Raw genomic sequence first — 20,528 nt, 5'->3', positions numbered from 1 at the left:
TTGACTAGCGTAAGCACTGCTCAGCAACAACTAAAACGTCAGTGTGTTATCAACATTATTCTCATCCTAAATCCAAAACACAGCACTGTACCAGCTACTAGGAAGAAAATTAACTCCATCCCAGCCGAAACCAGGACACCACTTATCACAGAGCCATCTACACTCTGAAGCAGTGCCATTAAAAAACAAAATGCAAATTGCAGTTGCTAAGAGAGAAATATCTGGTCCCAGAAAGTGCAATAGAATTTAAAAGAAATAATTTTATACCTGTGATTTTTCAGCATTTAAGGAAAAAAAAATATGTATCAACGCTGACCATAATACCTGAGGCTTACTGGAGTGTATATTGATTTCTATTCTTTGCTATTTTGTGGACTCTTAAACAGCATTTCTACTGACTTTTGTATGGAACAATTACTCAAAGACTAAGAGGATCAGATCCTTAGCTTTTTGCCACTAGCTAACTAACTTCTCGTTCAAAATAATACCTGGAGTGTACTCAAGGAAAAGTTTAAAACTTGTAATTGATTTCAGAACTCAAGCACAAGCATTGATTTGGTGTTGCTATCAACTGCCACAATATAATGAGTACTGTCATACATGGCAAACACAGCATCAAATTAGTGTTGTTATCTCCAGAGATTTTATGTTAAGTACTCAATATTTGCCTATGAATAAACAGGTTGCTTTGCTAAGATCTGTTAACATAACTTACCAGCTCTGAACACTGTGAAGATGTTGGGCATATGAAATCAACACAGCCATATAATAGCAAAACAGCAAACTGTAAGCATGTAGGAAATCTAGCTCTGTCAAAGCTATCCTGCCTGAGGCTTTCATGTTAAAGAAATGGAGTTCAAAATGATTACAGGAAATTACCAGTATAAAAAAATTAACAAGTGGGCAGATAAATGAAGTAATTTATTTATGTATTTAGGAAGAGATTTACTCACTTAGAAGAGCTAAACAACTGAGAGCTGCAGCTTGTAACTTTGCATTTTCAGGACATGTTTTAACAGCCTTCACAATGACTTCTGGAACCTTATGTAATACGAGGATATTGAAAAAATTTCCTGAAAATGCAGAAGATATTAAATAAATATAAACACATATCTAGAGTTTGACATGCATTTAACATAAATGTCTCAGCACACAATGCACAAACTTTGTCTGTAGCAAACATTGGATTTCTGATTATAGAGCTTGACACAACAATGTTTTATTTGTGGAAAGAAGAGGTCAAGGATAAAAAAAAAATTGGTTCTCTGTGGTTTTTTACAAAAGACTGAGGTTTAATGCAAAATGAAGTGCATGTTGTCATCAAAATAAGAAAAATACAGCCAGTGTATCACTTGCAGACTTCCTGCCAGGAAGCAAATGCAGTCCTGGTCTTGAATTCCTGCAATGATTTGATTTATCCTATCAAGCAAGTGGTTTAACCCTGTTTTGCTCTCTGTTTTTGCCCTCCTCATTAAATAGATCAAGGTCAGCATTATAAATACAGAATACATACATTCTGGAAGAGTAGAAAGAACTACCTTTTGATGAAAAGTAGATTTAAAACATAACTTTTATTGTAGGCTGTACAGTATTTTATATTATAGGTTGAATATAAGGAATTCTGCAAAAAGCAAACAAATGAAAATAACTTCCTCTGTTGTAAAAACAAGTATCATGCATAAAATAATACAGCAACATTCACTTTGTAAAATATAGTTTGATAGCTATGTTTTCTATTTTGATATTCAATTTTGTTTAATTCTTGATTAGTAAAAATGAGAATCACACTAGCAATTTGAAAGGTCAGATTAAAATCTGTATCAATGTTTCTCAAGCCCTTCAGGTGAGGTACAAAATTAAGAAGTCTCCCATACTTGAGCATCAAAAATATAATTACATACAGAAGAAAAGCTAACCCGATTTCTTTCCCTCAGTTCTGGTCCCGAGTCCTATACGTGCTGACTACCTTCAATGTCTAGATTTTTCACCAGAAGATAATACCTCTCCCAACGTTTTATGATTCAGTTCAGTTAGACCAAGTTAACAGAATGCTTAAGAACAGACTTTAAGGCAAGTCCTTTCCAGATTCATCATTCTAAAACCTTCGCCTTAACACCTATTACAAACGCAACTGGAAACAGTATTTTTCTTCTTACCCTGTAGTAGTGTGGTATATATCAGCATTGCTGTTTCTTGCTGTATTTTAATGGAAAAGGTATGTTCATGTAAATATGTTACCTCACAAAATTAATAATCTTAGGCTATGTGATGAGTAATTATGTTGGACTTGTCAGTCAGTTAAAATTGTGATGAAAGTCAAATCTAGGATAGTCATTACCAGATTAGCAAGAATACATGACGGTGATTTTGGAAGCTAGTAGATGCTGACTTTACCATTTCACTGCCAGTTAACACAGGTTTAGGAAGACAGTGTCCATCAGAATAATTTAGGAAGCCACACTGGCTATACGGAAACCTTCCAGACTATTTCCAGGAGCACCTAGCAATTTCACATCTGTTTCCCTAACTGTGTGGTGCTGTGGACACCTCTTCCCACAACTCTCCTGAAGTGGCTCCTTATTAAGATGAAGGACATCTGTTATGGTGAAAGAAGAAGTGGATCTTGTGGCTTCTTCCCTGCCACTATTACTTGTTGGTCAGCATACACAGATGACAAATGTGTGACTGATACCAGGCTGGTTGAGCTTAGGGCAAGATCAAGGCATGTCAACAGAGTTGCTGTGTCCCCACAAGTGCTTGGTTTCCCTGCCTATCTTCAGTTAGCCTTGCACAGGAAACCATTCAAGGGTAACATCACCTCTTGCCAAAAAACTGCAAATACCACCTCAGCGGCCACCACATTTTCTTGAAATTTTTATTTGGCTTTCTGAAGGGGAATTGGAAGTTGCTCTGAGTTGCACTCAAGTTTGAGCTGTATTTTCTACAATATCTGCATGAAGAAGCAGAAACAGATGGTGAAAGGATGGTACTGACTTGATTAATGGAAGTCATGCACTGGTACCAGCATCTGCAGTAGCTTCAGGCCACCACCTGCAAGAATTGGGAAGTCTAACTCATGAGAAAGACCTTGGCTAAGTCCTTGATGAAGAAGAACTTGCCATGGATGGGCGCTGCTCAGGCAGCTACTCACAGTGGTTTTGTATGCAGCAGGGGAAAAAGCATACTTATTTTCATTTCAACTTCCTATGATGTGGTCCTTGGCAACTGCTCAGATCAGCTTACTATAGTGGCAAGAGAGAGTATAGTGCTGCTAAGAGGCACAAAAAATCCCTTTTTGACATTGCCATCATTTCTTTTAATGTGACACTAGCCCATGTAAGCCCAGACAACCAAAGTACTTTGCCCAAGTCAAGGGAACCAGTGGTTCTTTCACTGCTGCAGCATAGGGGACCCCAAGACAGGCACCATAGCTGGGCAGGAATGCAGCATAGGTCTCTGAAGGTAAATGCATTGCAAGGAAGAAAAACACAGTCTTGGAGAATACCTCCCAGGTAATTCTGTAGCACCAGTTGTTTCTCACACATTCAGCATTGCCACTTCAAAAAAGAAATCTGGAAGGAATTTTCTTCCTTTCTATAGTAACTTTATACAGAATGGGATCTATTGATCTCCCATTCTCATCTTGTGCTTCTCCCGCCCTTTTGTCTCTTTTTTTCCTCACTGTAGTCTTTTATGGCAGCTTCTGTCATTGTTACTAATGTTTAACACAAAAGGATACCATATTGACTGTGGCCAGTGTTACCTCAGTATGTTTACATCATTAGAGACATGGAGCTATACACCACCCTGAGGATTAACTGGAATAGTAGTTCTCTTGTTGCCTGCAAGACTTGCTATCAGTTAACTCCAACTCTTACACAGTCAGAGCAAGCTGACTATAAACGACTTTGTGAACTTACCCAATGTAAGCTTATGCAACAAACAGCAACTCACTTCCTGAACTGTTTCACTATTGGGGAAACTTTTCATCATTTCCACTATAACGTTGTAGCAGCGAACATTTCCAGACATGAGCACTTCAACATTGCTGGCTAAAGAAACAGAAACAAAAATTGCTTCTTAAGAAAAAAAACCATATTGATTGGGTTCTAATTCAGACTTTATTTAAATAGATTTATTTAGAAACTGGGCCTATGTTTCAGTTTTTGCCTTGCAACTTGAAAGAAAGGTGGCATTTTTTTCCTTGGTATTGCCATAGAAGACGTTAATGACTACCAACACTTGGAAATAATTCATTAAGTTCAGAGTCCATATTAACATTTATGGATTTGTTCCATTCTATATCAGGCCATGTAACAGAAACCTCCTCACAAACTGCTCTTACTAACTTTTTTCTTAAAGCTTAACAGGTTGTTTTATAAATATTAATTCAATCTCATAAATGGTCTTTATAACATAATTGTGATCAGGTAAACATTTGACAGTATTTCAGTAATATTGCCAGGGGCATACAATTAAGAAACAATTTAGAAATGTTTTTTTCTAATAAATGTAATTTATTTGATTTAATCATTTTTTTCAATTAATTTGATTTAATCATTTTTTTCTAAGTTTTCCTTCTTTTTTAGGGGGCAAGTTAGCAAGTTATTCTTTTAATTTAAATTAGTTCTACCATATGCCTATTGCATACTGAGGTTACAGAAACGTTCATCTAATGCTCCTGCAATATTTTGAAATTCGTTGCAAATTCTGTATTTCACAGAATCACAGAATGGTCGAGGTTGGCAGGGACCTCTGGAGGTCATCTAGTCCAAACCCCCTGCTCAAGCAGGGCCACCTAGAGCAGGTTGCCCAGGACCATGGCCAGACAGTTTCTGAGAATCTCCAAGGATGGAGACTCCACAGCCCCTCCGGGCAACCTGTGCCAGTGCTTGGTCACGCTCACCCTATTTACTGCTTATTACACAGGCCAGATACAGAAACCAACAGGACATTCACATGAGCCAGTAAAAAGACAGAATACATCCTTTCCTACTGAGAACGGAGCGATCCCACATAACATAATTTAAGACAAAACAGCATCATGGTGGTTAAAAGTGTATGAAAGCATCCTTGTAGTATGTCTGTCCAGGGTATGAGACAGAATATGAACCCAAAAAGTCTTGGACAAAATCCTGGCCCCAATGAATGAAAGGGAGTCCTGTCACTGACTCCAAGGGAGTTAGCGTTACTCTGCTGAGGTCTATAAACTTTCTTAATCATTCTTTCAGCAGCTTGGCTTTCCTCTATACAATGTAAGAGGAATATTCACAACTGTATTATTAAAGATAATTAGTCTTTTTAAAGCAGCAGGAGATCTTCAAAATAATATATATCTGAATATTAAATAATGATACTCCATAAGTTGAAAAAGCAAGCTCTGAGTGGGAAGCATTTCTGAAGCATTCTGTTTGATAGTGAAGGAAGGTACCTTTCACAATGCTTGAAGATGACAGTGATTTATTCATGTCATTCTCAACTGAAAACACCTTTTTAAAGGTATGTTCCACAAAATAGTATTGCATCACTTTACAGTAAGTTATCGCTTCACAGGTGACAATTATGAACATATTAAAATTTTCAGAAGATTCTAAAATTGTTTACTACAGAGAGAGCATAATTATCTAACTGGATGTTTAAATGCTGCAAGAACCAAGCAATGGTACATTTGCAGGGAGCCACCATTTCCCAGAACAAGCTAGAGAAAAGAAGGTAGAATGGATCTCATTTAATCTTAACCACCAAAACTTGGTCATCTAGGTTCTCACAACAATTGATGAAGACATCTGAGCACTCCATATGGTGATTCATCCCACCTGTAACAGACACCTCTCTTAGGGTTAGGTAAATTTCCTCTTGAGGTGTCCGTTTCTCCCCCTTAAAGAGAAGCCTGGATGGCTGCCTATGACAACCATTTAGATGGCTAACGTTCTGTGACCCATCACCCCCCTGTGGACTTTGGAGGACAGTTGGCAGCAAAGCATTTTCTCATTCCATCGAAACTACTGAGATTTAAGAGAATTCTTGTACCGCATTGGAATAAACTCTTACCCTTCAATTTCTCATGACATATGAGCTGGAACAAACTCTACATATGTATTAGTGAAAGAAGGCATAGTGAGGTACAAATCCTTGATGTAACTCATTTGGAATAGAGACTTGAACTTCAGGGTATGGGGAGACAAACATTTTACTACTGGATAAGCTAGAGTATGTACTTACAGTGAATGATTTTCTCCACGGTGGCCTTTAAGGAATACATTTTCTTGCACGCATTGTGGGATGTCACAGACCAAGAGTATGAATGCTGGCAAAAGTAGCCTAGCTGTGCACATTCATGTGCAAGCTATCTCTGTTTCTCTGACTATTTTCAATCTTTCGTATCAGAAATGAGTGTGCTAACCCCAAAATAAACACCTATTTTAGAGCAGGTATTTGTCATGCCCTTCTCTTGTTATGCTTTGTGTAAGTATTTACTGTTTTAAAAAGCACTTAAAATCTGGCATCCTCTTCCCTAGAAAATGGCAATAACTTCTGGGCTAGGGTAAAATTATTTCTGGCTCAAGGAATACTTAACTTTTTAAACACAAACTGGAACAGCAAGAAGTTTGAGAAACAGAAACTAAATAGCTTGGAGTCTGATGAAATGTGGGACACTCCAGTCTAGTTCTTGTTTTGTGGCATACATGGGGCCAGCACGGTTCCTATAGAGCCAGACAGGATGCATGAGCAAGGCTTTGTGACGAACCACATCTGTAAGAGTACAACATTATGTACCTCATGGAAGACACGGAGAGCAGGACGCTGCTCTATGCTTGCCAAAATTGTGACTACCAGCAGGAAGCTGACAAGAGCTGCCTCTGTGTCAAGAAGATCAAATTGCTGTCAACAAATTGACACAAATCATCAAGCACATTTCTCAGGACCTGGTTTTACCCACAACAGGGACTGCTGTTATCAGAAGACAAGACATAATGAAGACATTTTCTTCTGGTCTTATTGCACAACACCTGAGGACACCGTAAGACTCTATAATGTGGACAGTGCTACCAGTGCTCTTCATTGCAGCCGCCACTGAATGATCAGAGGGGGCTGTCTGAGCTCAGATATCTTTTCTCAGCCCTGGCAATTGGATTTGCGTGGGCGATTTTCCCCTTGTGGAACAGCCTCTGTCAACAGTGTTCTTTACCTGCTACCCAAACTCACTTAAGATTTGTTTAGCCAATAAATATGTCTTATTTTTCAAGCATTAAAAAAGGACAGGGCAGGGTCTTGAACTTTGACCTCTACAACCACAATGAGCATCTTTGTTATCACTGACTCCAAGCAGAAGAAAGTCTCTTTCTGTTCTTTATGAGAGATTTCAGCTTTATCAGAATGGCTGAATACAAAAATTTCCCATGCAAAATTACAAATCAGTATTTCCTAAAGAAAACAGAAAGTGATTTGTCTGGCAACTCCCAACCAGTTCTCACTGATTTTTTACAATCACTGAAAGATTACTGCAAACTGAGGTGAGCTGATGCACACTATAGGAGGTAAGGAATTGAAAATAACTTCCAGTAATGCACTTACATGGACCAGCTAAGGAATGTAATGAATAAAGTGCAGGAAGAATCACCTCTTCTTTCTCTGGAAACTCTTTGAATACTTTCAATATGATCATATGATCTTTGCTTTCAACAAATTCAGTCAGCTGCTCTTCTGGAACTAAATTGAAAAGCAAGAGAGATACAGTATGTTTTGAAGACATAATTCATATCCTGGTACAAAAACATTTGTCTTTTTTCATGTTATCAAGTTTCCTTATGTTTACTTCCCATGCTTCACAGAAAGTAAGGTATTCTCCATACATATCATCTTCCACAGTTATGACTTCTTTTACTAAAAACTGAGCCTTTCCTTCACTTATATACTGTCTTGGTGAGGAATATGTGAAGTTCGTTCTGTGAAAAAGGCTCAGCATAGAGTGAAAACAATTTGATGGAATGCCATTTTGCATACTCCATCATTTTATTCCACTTCTCAAATTTTTGATAATGGAATTCTTTCCATAAAGACTACAGCCATGCTTTAATAATATCTTACCTTCATCGTAATAATGGCTTAAGGTTTCTCCATCCCTGCCCCCTGTTATTTGTACTGACGTAGCTGCATGGCTGTGCAATGAACCAGATAAGGAAACTGATCCAGGTTGAGAGAGAACGACACATTTTAAATTTCGTAAGCAGAATCATTTTCTGAATCTGGTTCAAGCTAAGGCTAGGCAAACATTCACATTACAATAACTGACAAGGTGGCTCAGAGGCAGGAAAAAATAGCCAGGGGCAGCCTAGGAACTTGTTACATTAGCACTGCCATCAAGAAGGAGGTATGCAGGTCTGTACCCGGAGCAGTCTGTAGATCTGTAAAAATCAGGCACTTATAAAAAACATGCACAGAAAACCTAAGAAGCTCAGATCTTTGTGGAGACTGAAGAGAAAATACAGCAGGACAACAGTATTTAGGGAGAGTGGAAGAGGGAAAGAAACGCAGAAGATAATTCCAGGCACACATGTGGGAGGAAGACTTAGAAAAAGCAATATAAAATGGTGCCAGAAAGAACAAATCTGAAGAATTGGAGACTATCTTTGAAGCAAAGGAGTACAGCAGACTTGGTAGGAGTGCTAGTATTTCTCAATTTTTATTTTGAAGCAAGAAACTCAATGCAAAGCAAGGCTGCTATAACAGTGGGACTTCTGGTCATTACACACGCAGTTCCTGAAAATTTTGCAGAAATTCAGTATGTGGTGACTTCATTTCTTGAAGAAACATAGGAATAACATAGATACATACTCATCTTTTAGCATTGTCAGGATCAAAAGCAGAATCATGTATTTTTCTAAAGTGCAAACATTTTGCTTGATTTTAGAATTGTTTACACATTACTAAAATTTGCCAGTCTTTAAATAAACAATCATGTTTTTTGAGAATTAAAATCGAATGTCACTACTCTTTGTTCCAGTGTTACCGACTAACATTGCATTCCATCTTTTCAGTTAACTCTAGAGTCAGAAATGAAGAGACATTTTGATTTTTTTAAAATTTCATATTCATTACTCTAATTTAGAAAATGTGTGACATAGCTTGGAAAACCTGTTTTGTGCTAACTCATTCAAAGAACGATATAGTACACAAAAGAGAATTTGGAATGCAAGAATTCATTATTGCAATTAAACAAACATCTGCAGTCCCCTCCCAACCTATACATTTTTCTAACCTAATAAACTACAAGATATAAATACCTTTCTCAAAAAGTTTGTGTAATGCTTTACATCCATGTTGCTGAATCTCTTCATTTTTAGGGAAGGTGTGCATGGCGTTAAATACCAAGGAAAACACATCCACCTCTTCCTCCAAGAGCAGGAAAGCAATTACATCTGAATAGCAGAAGAGATTACATGTTGCACTGATTAGTTCTCAACTTTTTTATTGAAGCACTGTCCTTAACCATTAAAATCCAAAATTCTTTAATACTGTCCTTAAAATTTACTCTGATGGCTCAAATCCAGGTTTTTGTATAACACCTGAGGATGTTATCTCTTAAGATAGTATTTTACAATACAACTGAGATGTTCTAAAGCATTACTGCCAAAAAGACAGGTTTCCCTCTCCACTCTTCCTCCCACCTTGCACTGCTTTGGTACTTGTCTGATCCCTCAATGAGCCAGTTCAACTCACTAAACTGGCAGAAAATTAACCCATCAAAAAATCCCCTTTTTGCAGTCATAGCAAGCTGAAAAGTTTTGCTAAGAAGTAAGGTTGATAGAAGAAAGAGGGCAGGACTACACCGCCTGAGGAAAGCAAGAGAGGATTTGAAATGTACCTGTCATCAGGAAATCAGTTCATCTGTATCATGAAACCCTATTCTCACTTTCTCAACCATTCATTCAGCCTGAAACTGAACTGAAAAGCCAATCTCACTGTTGCTCTTATGACACTAAAAAAAGGTCTGAAAAAAAATATTACTCTCTCTATAGCACGTGTAGGGAAAAAGATTCATATTCATGACAATTTTTCAAGCAGTATCAATAGAATTCATAATGCCTTTCCAGTGTTTCAGCTGCAGTTGGGTTTTTTTTTTGTTTTTGGTTTTTTTGTTTTTTTTTTTTAAGAGAAGATCTTTCTATATGGCATTCACACTGGCCTATCAGCTCCAGCTCTAGTGTAATTCAAGTTTACAGACATATAGAAATAAAGAATACTAAGAGATTTTTCTGACAAGGTACAATTTCAAATATTTTTCTGAAGTAAGGTAGTTGAAATGAGAGTTTAAGTTTGGTTAATCAACTGTTGAGAAGAAGAGTAGCAGTCAGGAATAAACTGTTATGGAATATCTAATCAACAGTTTAGGACCCTTTATGATACCTCACAATTAAAAGAAAGAAGCTGCTGGTTACAGTTACTCACTAATAGCCAGATTTTGCTACTATTACTATTAATCACACAGTGTAATGCCTTATAATGAGACCTGTATTACCCAACTTCAGCAAATAAAAAGTTAGGCATCCAGTCTAAGCTAGTCCTCCAGACCTCTCTACAATCAAAAGGGAGAGGAAAACAGGTTCAAGAGGTAACTGATCTTATAAAACAGACAAATGAATAGCATGAACCATCCTCTGAAAGTGCCTGTCTCACTCTACTGCCTACAGCAAAAGCTTGGACAGCTGGATTAGTTTTAACTACCTAAAGTCAAGTCTAATCCTTAGTTTGTAAATAAGGCTGATTCCAAAGCCTGTTAAAGTCAATGGAAACATTCATATTCTAAGAATAATTTGTACTAATACTGTATGCTAGCTTGAATAAAACTAGCAGAGTCTCTCCCTTAGGGTCTTTCTTTAATTTCAACAGAAGATCAAGAATCTCAGCACCATGAGAAAAGTTCTCAGTACCTGGTAAGATTAGGTCTCTGCAGAGCAGAATAACAGAAATGTCAGAGATGATTTACTGTTTTCAAAAGTACTAACCAGTACTAAAGGAAGCAAGTCAGAATGTCACCAAATTTATAATTTGGTAAGAAAAAATAAGCTCTTACTTATTTTACTTAACTACTTAACAGCAAGTATTTGTGACTATGCTAATAACAAGTTGGCAAAATTAATCGGTCATGTTCTTCACAGCCTTGTAATTTGGAGAATCATTTCTACCTGTGTAAAAAAGGTGCAAAACAGTACTCTCATTATTTTGTATACAAGTACAAATGACAAGTGACTTTACAGAGTAAAACAGAGAGAAAAATCAGGTCTGACATGTACAGTCACACACTTTATACCACAGTTTTGTGTTTTAAAGGCTTAGACAAAGTAGGAAAGTAAAACACACAATACCTGACATGAGGAGTAGATTTAATGCTTTCAGTCCTATTACTGAGAGATTTATATTTCCTTTGTGGACTGTAAGCATTTTAAGAATCTGCCTAAAAATTAACAAAAAAAAAAAAAAAAGAAAAAAAGGGAAAACAGAGTTATGGCTAAAGAAATATTAACATTCACAAAATTTTATCAAACATTTACTTTAAAAACAAAAATAGTTATAGAAATTAGCAAAAGCTTAAAAAGCTCCCAATTAATTTTTTTTTTTAAACTTTTATTTCAGTTTATGTTTTTTTCAAGTTAGCAATGAAATAATGTTGGTATTTTAACTATTATCATATTTCATTAAAATAATGATGCATAATTTATCAATTTTACTTTAATTTTTAATTAATTATCTATTATTTCTACAGGGGACAAGTCTCATTCAGGATGGGGCTACTCTACAGAAAGCAGGGTTGCGGAGCGCAGCAGACCATGGACAGTATGGCACTGTTCTGTTTGTTGCAAGAGTTAAGTTACAGTGAACAATCAAGGGTTTGCTGGAAGAGAAGCAGCAGTTTCCCAGCTAAAGAACTTGAACAGTATCTTGAAGAACTCTACCCTATCTAAGTTTCCACCATACAGCACTTATGTGATGCTGGACAATCACTAAAAAGAAACATTTCATAGACTCCTTACTCTGTACACTCCTTACTTTCTGGGTGGCCCAACTTGAGACCCATGGATATTAACCTCTGAAATGCTGCATCAGAGTCAACCAAAGTTGACTTTCTAAACAGAGAGCGCCAAACAACGCTAAGTACTCTGAAAAATCCAGTGCATGTATCAAACTCGGCACCCAAAAATCAGTTGATGCTTTTAACGTATTTTGCTCAAAATACCATCTGTAAAACAGTGACCACAAATCCGTAACACCTTCTCAATAAACAAAATTTTAAAAGCTCTAGACAATACTGATGAACACTAAGAAAAGCTGAGAAGAAAATGAACAGCCCAGTTTTCACAAAAGGTATCACTAATGTAGAGTAAATAAGGCAGTGGGCCAAACACTGAATGATGCTGATGACAGAAAATAAATAAGCATTGATTTTGCACTGAATAAAGCATATCTCAAAAGGGGGAAAAAAACCCAGACTGTGTAATTAAAAGCTAAATAAAAATGGATAGGCTTACACAAAAAAACCTAAAGAAACCTTCATTTTTTTATTTTCATGATTTTGGAGAGCTTGACTCTGCAATCTTAACAATCTTCAAATGTGAGTCTTTGTATATATAATATCTAATAAAAATGGATTGTGCAGTAGTTTGTGATACTTTAGTAGATATTCTTGACCTGTCTTGAAAAACAAAAAGCAGCACTTAAAGTTCCATCCAAATTTCATTCCCCAGCTCTAGCAATGACGTTGTTTGCCTTGCTAAAGTCTAACTTTATAAGCTAGAATGAATGTATCACTGTTTTATTTCTTTTCCCTTCATACTACGATGTTGCTAGTTTCTCTATCCTCTGTTGTAGCACGAGTGTCACAGCTATGATGATCAAAGTACACGTAAGAGGCAAAGTCTGATGGGAGATACAGTATTCTTTACCTTTTGCAAGATAGGAAATTATAACAGTATCAGTCCAATAAAAGATACATTGTTTGTTCATATAAACCATGCCTTGCTTACATACCTACACTCTCATGAACACAAAACCACTACTGAAATCTAAGGTTAGTCAGAATACTGTGTGGGATGATCTTAAGAATGGAAAATAAAATCCAGTTAAATGCAGGATTTTTTTTCTTAGACTGTGAATAGATACCTCACCGAAACTTCTGTATGCACACTTTGGACTTGTAAGTCTACAGACAAGGATAGATGGTAGCATTTGGGTTTTCAGCCCTGAGGCAATTTCTTGTCCCAGCATACAGCCCACATGTATGGACTAAGTAGTAGGGTGATGAATCAAGGAAAACAAAGAGCCACCCTAACCAAGCTGGCAGACTAGCTAAATAGACACCCTTAAATCTGCTTTAACCTCCTGATTAAAGTGTTCTAGTCTTAGGCATTCCTAATGCATTTTATTATGTGGTTGCAGGTGTGTGTGCACATGCATACATGTGTAGAAACTGTACATGGGGTGAAGATTCCTTCACCTCTTTGCTCCATAAGTAGCTGTGACTTAGACTTCCTTACTCCTTACACCCTGCATGAATGGAAAACCCCACTGAGTTATCAAATACACTGAAGCCATTAAACATGTCTCCCTTGTCTACCAATGACTCATGATTTCTGCTGTGGGGAAGGAATTCTGCTTTGGGAAGAGGGCATTTTATAGAGGGTGATCTGTTTCAGGCAAGTGCTGATACATAAAGATGTGAGCTGGCTCAGTATACTGCTGGGTAAATGAATCATACACTAAAACAAGTCTAATACAAGGAGAAAATTCCCTGCATACACCCTCCCATTTCAAGTACGATCAAGAGTGAGGATGTAAAATTTTCCAAACCTCATCTACTGTATGACAGTTTAATGTAAGAGATTGCAAAACATCTCAAGAAGTCTCTTTGAGCTTGTAGAAAGGATGCAAATACATTGAAGGAATTTCCTTCCTTTCTCCTCACAGTGACAGTGACTATTTAATTATTTATCACACTGTCTGTCAAGAACACCTAAATCAATACCAAACTACCATTTGTAAACATGACTGTAATGTGGTCAAATTGGCTCATGGTTGAGAGACAAGAAACAAATGCTTTTTCTAGCTTAAGATTTCTGTTCTCCTAAAATAGTTACACACACAAAAGTGAAAATCTCTTGCAAAAAAATGACCTTTTCTTCTCTACGATGACTGTTTCCTGCCTTGCTGCAAACAGCATGTATTCATTATGGCGCTGATGCACTGCAGTCCTAGTCCAATCCACCTACAAGGAACCTGAGATATAATTTAGCTGGCTTGCTCTGCCTTTGGCACTGACAGAAATGTCTAAGCCCACTCCCCCACTAAGAACAAGTTCCTCCATAGCAAGGAAAACTGTCAACGTGTCAGACAGGGATACACAGTTGGCTAAAATATTGGTAGTGGGAAGGAATCATGTACATCATCAGATCTTTAGTGACGTTTGAGTTTGAAAAGGATGCTTTGTTCAACTGCACACACTGCGTGGGCTCCGAGGAGGCTATCTATGATCAGCCCCAAAAGAGTAATTTTTCTGGGATCCAAGAATGAACAGCAATATCTCTAGCTCTCAAAGTAAGTCTCAGTCAATTAACAAGCCTTTAAGCTGCCAAAGAAATTGTAACTAGCTTGTACACCTTCAGGTCAGTTATTCCTTGCTCATGAAAAGCAACCAAAATCACTTTCGTTTTCTAACAAAAATTCCCCACACTTCTTTCAAAGGAGTTTATTCCCCTACTGACCATGTACTCTAGCCACTGTAAAACAAACCAACACCCACAAAACCAAACTGCATCTTCGTGCAAACGATTTTACAATAGCAACCTTTCTAAGGAAGGGTATGGTGAAGACTATAAAGGCAGAGGCAGATTCACTAGGGGAGTTACAAGGTTGTAGCTTCTTGCTGTCACTATCAGCCCTGAATGAGGCAATCTGTCCAAGTGAGAAAACACCAAACCAAGCCCTTTTCCCCTATTTGTATTATACCTACATCTACAACTAGCATTTGTGCTATGGAACAACTACGGAGCTAACCTATGTGGGTTTTCATCCCATCTAACCACAGCCATCCAGAAACCAGTTGCTTAGGGTCCCTCGACAGTTAATGGACAGCGATGAGCAAGTGCAAACCACAGTTCACTCCAGGACAACTTATTAAAAAGATGGAATGAACCATCCTCTCTGAAGGTAATTGCATCCACTGACTTCACAGGTAGTTGAGGTGACCAGTTTAAATATTTAATTTTTAGACAATAACATTAGGTGTGACAAAACCCCCTCTTCTCGATTTACACTACTTTAGGCTTGTGGATATAATTCTTCACATTTGGAAAGAACACACACACAACCATCCAGGTAATACTGCATCTGTCTATTAAAATGGAAGACCTTGATAACCACAGAATCCCAGCATTGCTGAGATTGGCAGGGGCCTCTGGAGGTCTATTTCAACTCCCCTGCTCAAAGCAGGGTCAACTACAGCTGATTGCTCAGGGTCATGTCCAGTCAGGTTCTGAATACCTCCAAGGCTTGAGACTTCACAACCTCCCTGGGCAACTCGTTCCAGTGTTTGGTCAACCTCACAACAAAAATAATAATAAAAAAAAGTTTGCTTATTTTTTTTTTTACTGTTTAAGTGGAATTTCCTATATTTCAATTTGTGCCCATTGCTTCTCATCCTGTCGCTGGGCGCCACTGAGAAGAGCCTGGCTGACTCTCCTTTACTTTCTCCATCAGGTATTTATACACACAGATAAGATCCCTGCTTGCATGAGTCTCCCATTCTGAAGGCTGGAGAAACCCACAAAAATATTCAACCATTTAGAAGCTGATGTAATAACTTCATATAAATATATTTCATTGTATATATATACTGCCATGATAACCAAGCATTCCTGAAGACTCTTTGCATACAAAATACTTACTGGTGAACACCCAGTACTTCCCAGTCCTTCCCAACATCCTTAGGAGCTATGCTCTGTAGAGTACTCGGACAAATTTCTATTAATTTACAAAGAAGTGACCAACCCATCTGTAAAACAAAAATGCAGCTATTTTAGAACAGGTATTCTGTTTGGAACTTCAATGTTGTCTTCTGACATTCTTGGCTTTTGGAAGATGGATGTTCTGAGAAGTTATCTAGCTAAATCAATGAGGAAAAATTAATTAACACAAAACAAACAACAAAAAGTTAAAAGATGGAGGTAAAAGATATGCTAATGATTCTGAATGCATTGCTTGTAGGAACACATCACTCTCAATGTGCTTCAGCACTGCTTGAGGATAAAGGACACACAGTTAAAAGAGAAGCTGACAGAGAGAAAAATATGATGTGATCCATAGTATGTCATCATGGGCCAGGGAAGACTACTGCACTATTACAAGTAGTCCAGCTTTATTGAAGAACAGCTGTTTCCATAAGAATTTGCCATTTAATTGCAAATTATAAGGAGAAAGGACAGGATTTTAAAGGTGTCCAATGTTTTAAATGGGGATGAGATACCTAAACAATACTATATATTTCATATTCTCGCCATCAATCCTCAATACTGCGTGCTTTCAAAACGTAATGAAGGCAGTGAAAGTTTTGAAATCATAAGGAATGAAAGATGAACTAAAAACAATATACTTGTTCTCAATAACTACTTGCTCTATCCTATGCAAATTCTTTGACTTTCAAACATCTCTAAATAATGCCAAAACCAAAAAATGTTCCTCTCTGGTCTTCTGTATTGGAGAAATCTGCTCTCTAATGAATGCCTGCAGGCTGATATGTTTGAATGGGCTTTAGTGAGGATGCAGTAAGCAAAATCTGTACAAAGAATTAACTGATGAGCAAGAAAACCCCTCTGCATTGAAAGAGAAGAAATGAACTGAGAAATGCCAAAAGTCAAGATGAAGTAGATTCTACAAAAAGGAATTAAAACAAGGCATAAAAGTTTCCTTGGCCATATAAATAAAAAGAAAAAAAAATGTGGAAGTAGGCCTGTGTGTTTTAAGAATAGGGTCAAGACAGAAGATAATCTAAGTATGGCTCAAAAACTATATGCGTAACTGGATCAGTTTTCGGTAGAAGAGTTATGTAAAGCAAAGGGGTCAAGACAGGACAGCCAACAACAGGAATGTAAATGGCTACCTCCAAAGAGTTGAACTGCAAAGTTCATGGAAAGTGCCTGATGTCTAACCGTGCAGTCTGCAAGACTAGACACATGAAATTGCAAGTCTGTTAGTGTAGAGGCACCCATAGGAACAGCATAGGCTTGAATCTAGACAGCTTTCATGACAGCTTTGGCGAGTATGAAAAAGGTGATGTAGCTCCCTGGGAACCAGAATTCTGCTTTTACCTTTCACATACTTGGTTACATGGGCTATGTTCACACTATCTGCACTAGTTTTGTTTCTATTTCAGTTTAGATTTGCAGACCCAAATGTTTTAAGCCAATTACAACCTTAATGTCTGCAGATTGAGCTTGACCACAAGCCAATTTCCATGCTCTTGTCTTGCTTGGATAGCAAGCTGGCTTGCTCTATGTGAGACTGCAAACCAATTACTATGGACATTCAGGAAGATTAAGCTGGTCTGTGTAACTGAGTCCTGAGTAAACATAAGCGCACAGAAGTCTTAGCGATCATCAGTCCTCCCCAAGATGGGGATATGTAATTACCTAATTTTCCATATTCCAAGCAAAACAGAGTTTATCAGCAACAGTCAGTCAGGTACAAATTTAAAATCCGCATGGCAAAGACATTGTAAAGGTGACCATTAATTCATACACTGTGTATTGCTTAGAAAAGATTTTATTTTAAAAGTCCCACTTCATGACATCCTAACTGTTCTTGTAAAATTTGGAACCTGATGAAAATTAGCTTAATGACTTTAGAAAATTCCTTTTTGTATTAAAACTATTTCTGATGAAATTTATATTTCCATTAAAATTTTTTATTTGGATTGTTGTGACTCCAAGTATTGATAAACATTTATAAGAACTGTGGATCCAGAGAAGACTAAAGGAAACATCTGATCTGCTGACATGTGGTCTATTTTACAATATTAGAATCATAACCTGAGATAACAGAGAGCTTATTATCTGTTTAATAATTACATAAGAAAGTAAGGGTCTTTTAAATAACAGAAATCCTAAAGGTCACAGGGAAAGAAAAAAAAACCAGTAAACAAAGACGTTCTTATAAACACTTAAACGGGTCCCTGTACACAGAAACAGTTGGTGGCAGCACTGATACTCTGTTATTTTTAAATCAGACCCTTTTCATTTCTAGCATGCAATGAATTTATATTACATTAGGTCACACCTTCTACATGAGACAATAAAGCTCTGCTGACCGCTCTTTACTCAAGTGTAATATATTTTGCTCTAGAGTTTCTAAGGTGCTCCAATCATTGCCAGCCAGTAACTGCAGAAAGGAACTACCACATTTACATAAAGACATCTATTTTACTTTAAGGCACTATTGACTTTCGAGCCCAGTACCTTCCTACTTCTAAAGAAGCTTGCAGGGTTTATGCCTGTAGTCCGACTTGCACTGATACTTGCAATATTGACCTATTAAGCAAATTTCCTCTGTACAAGCCAGTGGAACAGCAGCACAACATGATGCTTTGTAACCAGTTAAGGAGAGGAGGGAAAGAAAATCCTCACTTCAGGTATGTCTCTTACTGTGTTTATTCTCATATGTGAGTTAATTTTATTACAATGCCAAAAGCAAAAGATGTTGATTAATCCATTTATTGAATGAAAATTCATTAGTAGTGTAAAGAGCCTGCACTGAAATCAGGACTACATTACTTCACCACTGCCGTAAAACGAGAATTATGTATTCACAAAGACTGTAAATGAATCGCAGTGAATGAAGCAAGAAGACAGAGCTCTACTAACAAATTGTGGATGTTTGTAAATACCATAACTGAATGTGAAGGAAGAGCTGCCTATGACATTTTAGGAGGAACAGGATTTGAGCTTTGCACTGGCTATGAATTTCACACTTTAATACAATGTGGTAATGCAAAGGAGCTCCGAAACTTCTAAACTGAAACACTGTATGACTGCAAACGTAGGCAGAGAGAAGATTAAAACTCATTTTAACACTCCGCATTAAATCAGTGAGGCGTTTTAACATGGTTAAAATGAAAATTAAACAATTGCTATCTTCCTTATATACTTCTGAGAGTCTTGTGCTGTCATTTCAGACCTACTCCTGGTTGTGGTTGGATTTCATATTTTTTACTTCCTAGTCTAAACTTCTGGGCAGTGGTTTTGTAAATTGTTATACACACAATATGCTTTATCCTGAAAATAACCTCTGATTCATCCTTCTGTATTTCTTAATGACCTGACAATTGAATAGTAAAATAAATTAAAACTTCAGACTCTGCACAAGTGTTTAGTCTTCAAAAGAAACCTGAAATCATTGTTACCCCAAATAAATCACTACACAAGTACAATTTCATATTTTAATCTGAATTTTATGCCTTTGACCTCTAGCTAAGGTCTACTAGAGAAAAAAAACCCTTAAAATATACTGTCATTTAAGAGGCATTTGCAATATAATTTATGTTTTGCCTTCTAGTTAAATTGAAAAAAGTAAAAGATGCCAAAAATATTGTAACCATACAAATGGGCTTAATAAAAAAAAAAAATCAAGTGAGTTGCACAGAAATCTGGAGCTTATAAACATCTTTTACGCATAACATAGTCAGAAATTTAATATATGCCTGCCAGGAAGGAGCTGTTTCATATGACAAGTCTGGCAGCTGTACCATAAGTACAACATCAAATTGTGCAAGTGCCACACCTAATCTAAATGGGCCAATGTTAAGTTACAGGAGCAGCCAAGCAGAACCTTAAATTGCAGAACCTACTCTTAGCTAAAATATTTTTTCCCCCTTAAAAAACTGGGCTAGTACAACTCTCCTTCTAGGATAGGGCTCCATATGTATGAATTCATATCATACAATTCTGCTTTTCAGAAGTTTGTCTAACCGTGGCAAAATTTCACATCGACATGTCAAAAATATGTTAGATAACATTATTTGTAATTCAGAAGCCTATACCATACTGTGTTCACACTGCTTAATTTATATTTTCTACATGGCCGCCTTCTGCCGTTTAGAGATACAACGAGCGGTATCTGCAAAAAGCTGGAACACTTGTCCCTTTAAATGCAAGCGGATACAGCGCGCTTTTACAGATCAACAGTACTTCATAAAGTGGCCCAGAAGAGAGCAAGTTAAAAAGAAATAAACAAGCCGAGCGGTAACTTTTATTCCGGGAAAGGATTGCGGTGCTCTGCTCATCCCAAGGAGCGAAGCCGGAGCGGTGGGAACTCGGCCCCGGCCCCGGCCCTCCACCCGGCCCCTCAGCGCCGCGCCGCCCTTACCTGCTGCACGCTCGCCGCTCTCGGGTACAGGTCCACCACCAGCAGCAAGGGCACATGGACGTTTTTGCCGCTGAAGAGCCGGGGAGCTGAGGGGGGGACAGAGACAGGCCGCGTTAGCG

General features: G+C 37.5%; 1 protein-coding gene across 1 annotated transcript in view; it reads right to left on the bottom strand.

The window, feature by feature from the left end:
- LRRK2 (leucine rich repeat kinase 2) overlaps positions 1–20,496 on the bottom strand; it is a 75,185-nt gene extending 54,689 nt beyond the window's left edge. The window contains exons 1-7 of the mRNA XM_019474598.1: positions 20,410–20,496; positions 15,939–16,045; positions 11,367–11,455; positions 9,285–9,419; positions 7,576–7,710; positions 3,921–4,052; positions 954–1,073 (exon numbers count right to left, since the gene is read on the bottom strand). Coding sequence (XP_019330143.1) covers positions 954–1,073; positions 3,921–4,052; positions 7,576–7,710; positions 9,285–9,419; positions 11,367–11,455; positions 15,939–16,045 — 718 coding nt within the window. The 5' untranslated portion in view covers positions 20,410–20,496. The remainder of the gene's footprint in view (positions 1–953; positions 1,074–3,920; positions 4,053–7,575; positions 7,711–9,284; positions 9,420–11,366; positions 11,456–15,938; positions 16,046–20,409) is intronic.
- Between the last annotated feature and the right edge of the window lie 32 nt (positions 20,497–20,528).

The sequence above is a fragment of the Aptenodytes forsteri genome, unplaced genomic scaffold, assembly GCF_000699145.1.
Source record: "Aptenodytes forsteri isolate BGI_AS27 unplaced genomic scaffold, ASM69914v1 Scaffold137, whole genome shotgun sequence".
Taxonomy (NCBI): Eukaryota; Metazoa; Chordata; class Aves; order Sphenisciformes; family Spheniscidae; genus Aptenodytes; species Aptenodytes forsteri.
The sequence above is the reverse complement of the archived record's forward strand: the minus strand, read 5'-3'. Positions and strand labels throughout refer to the sequence as shown.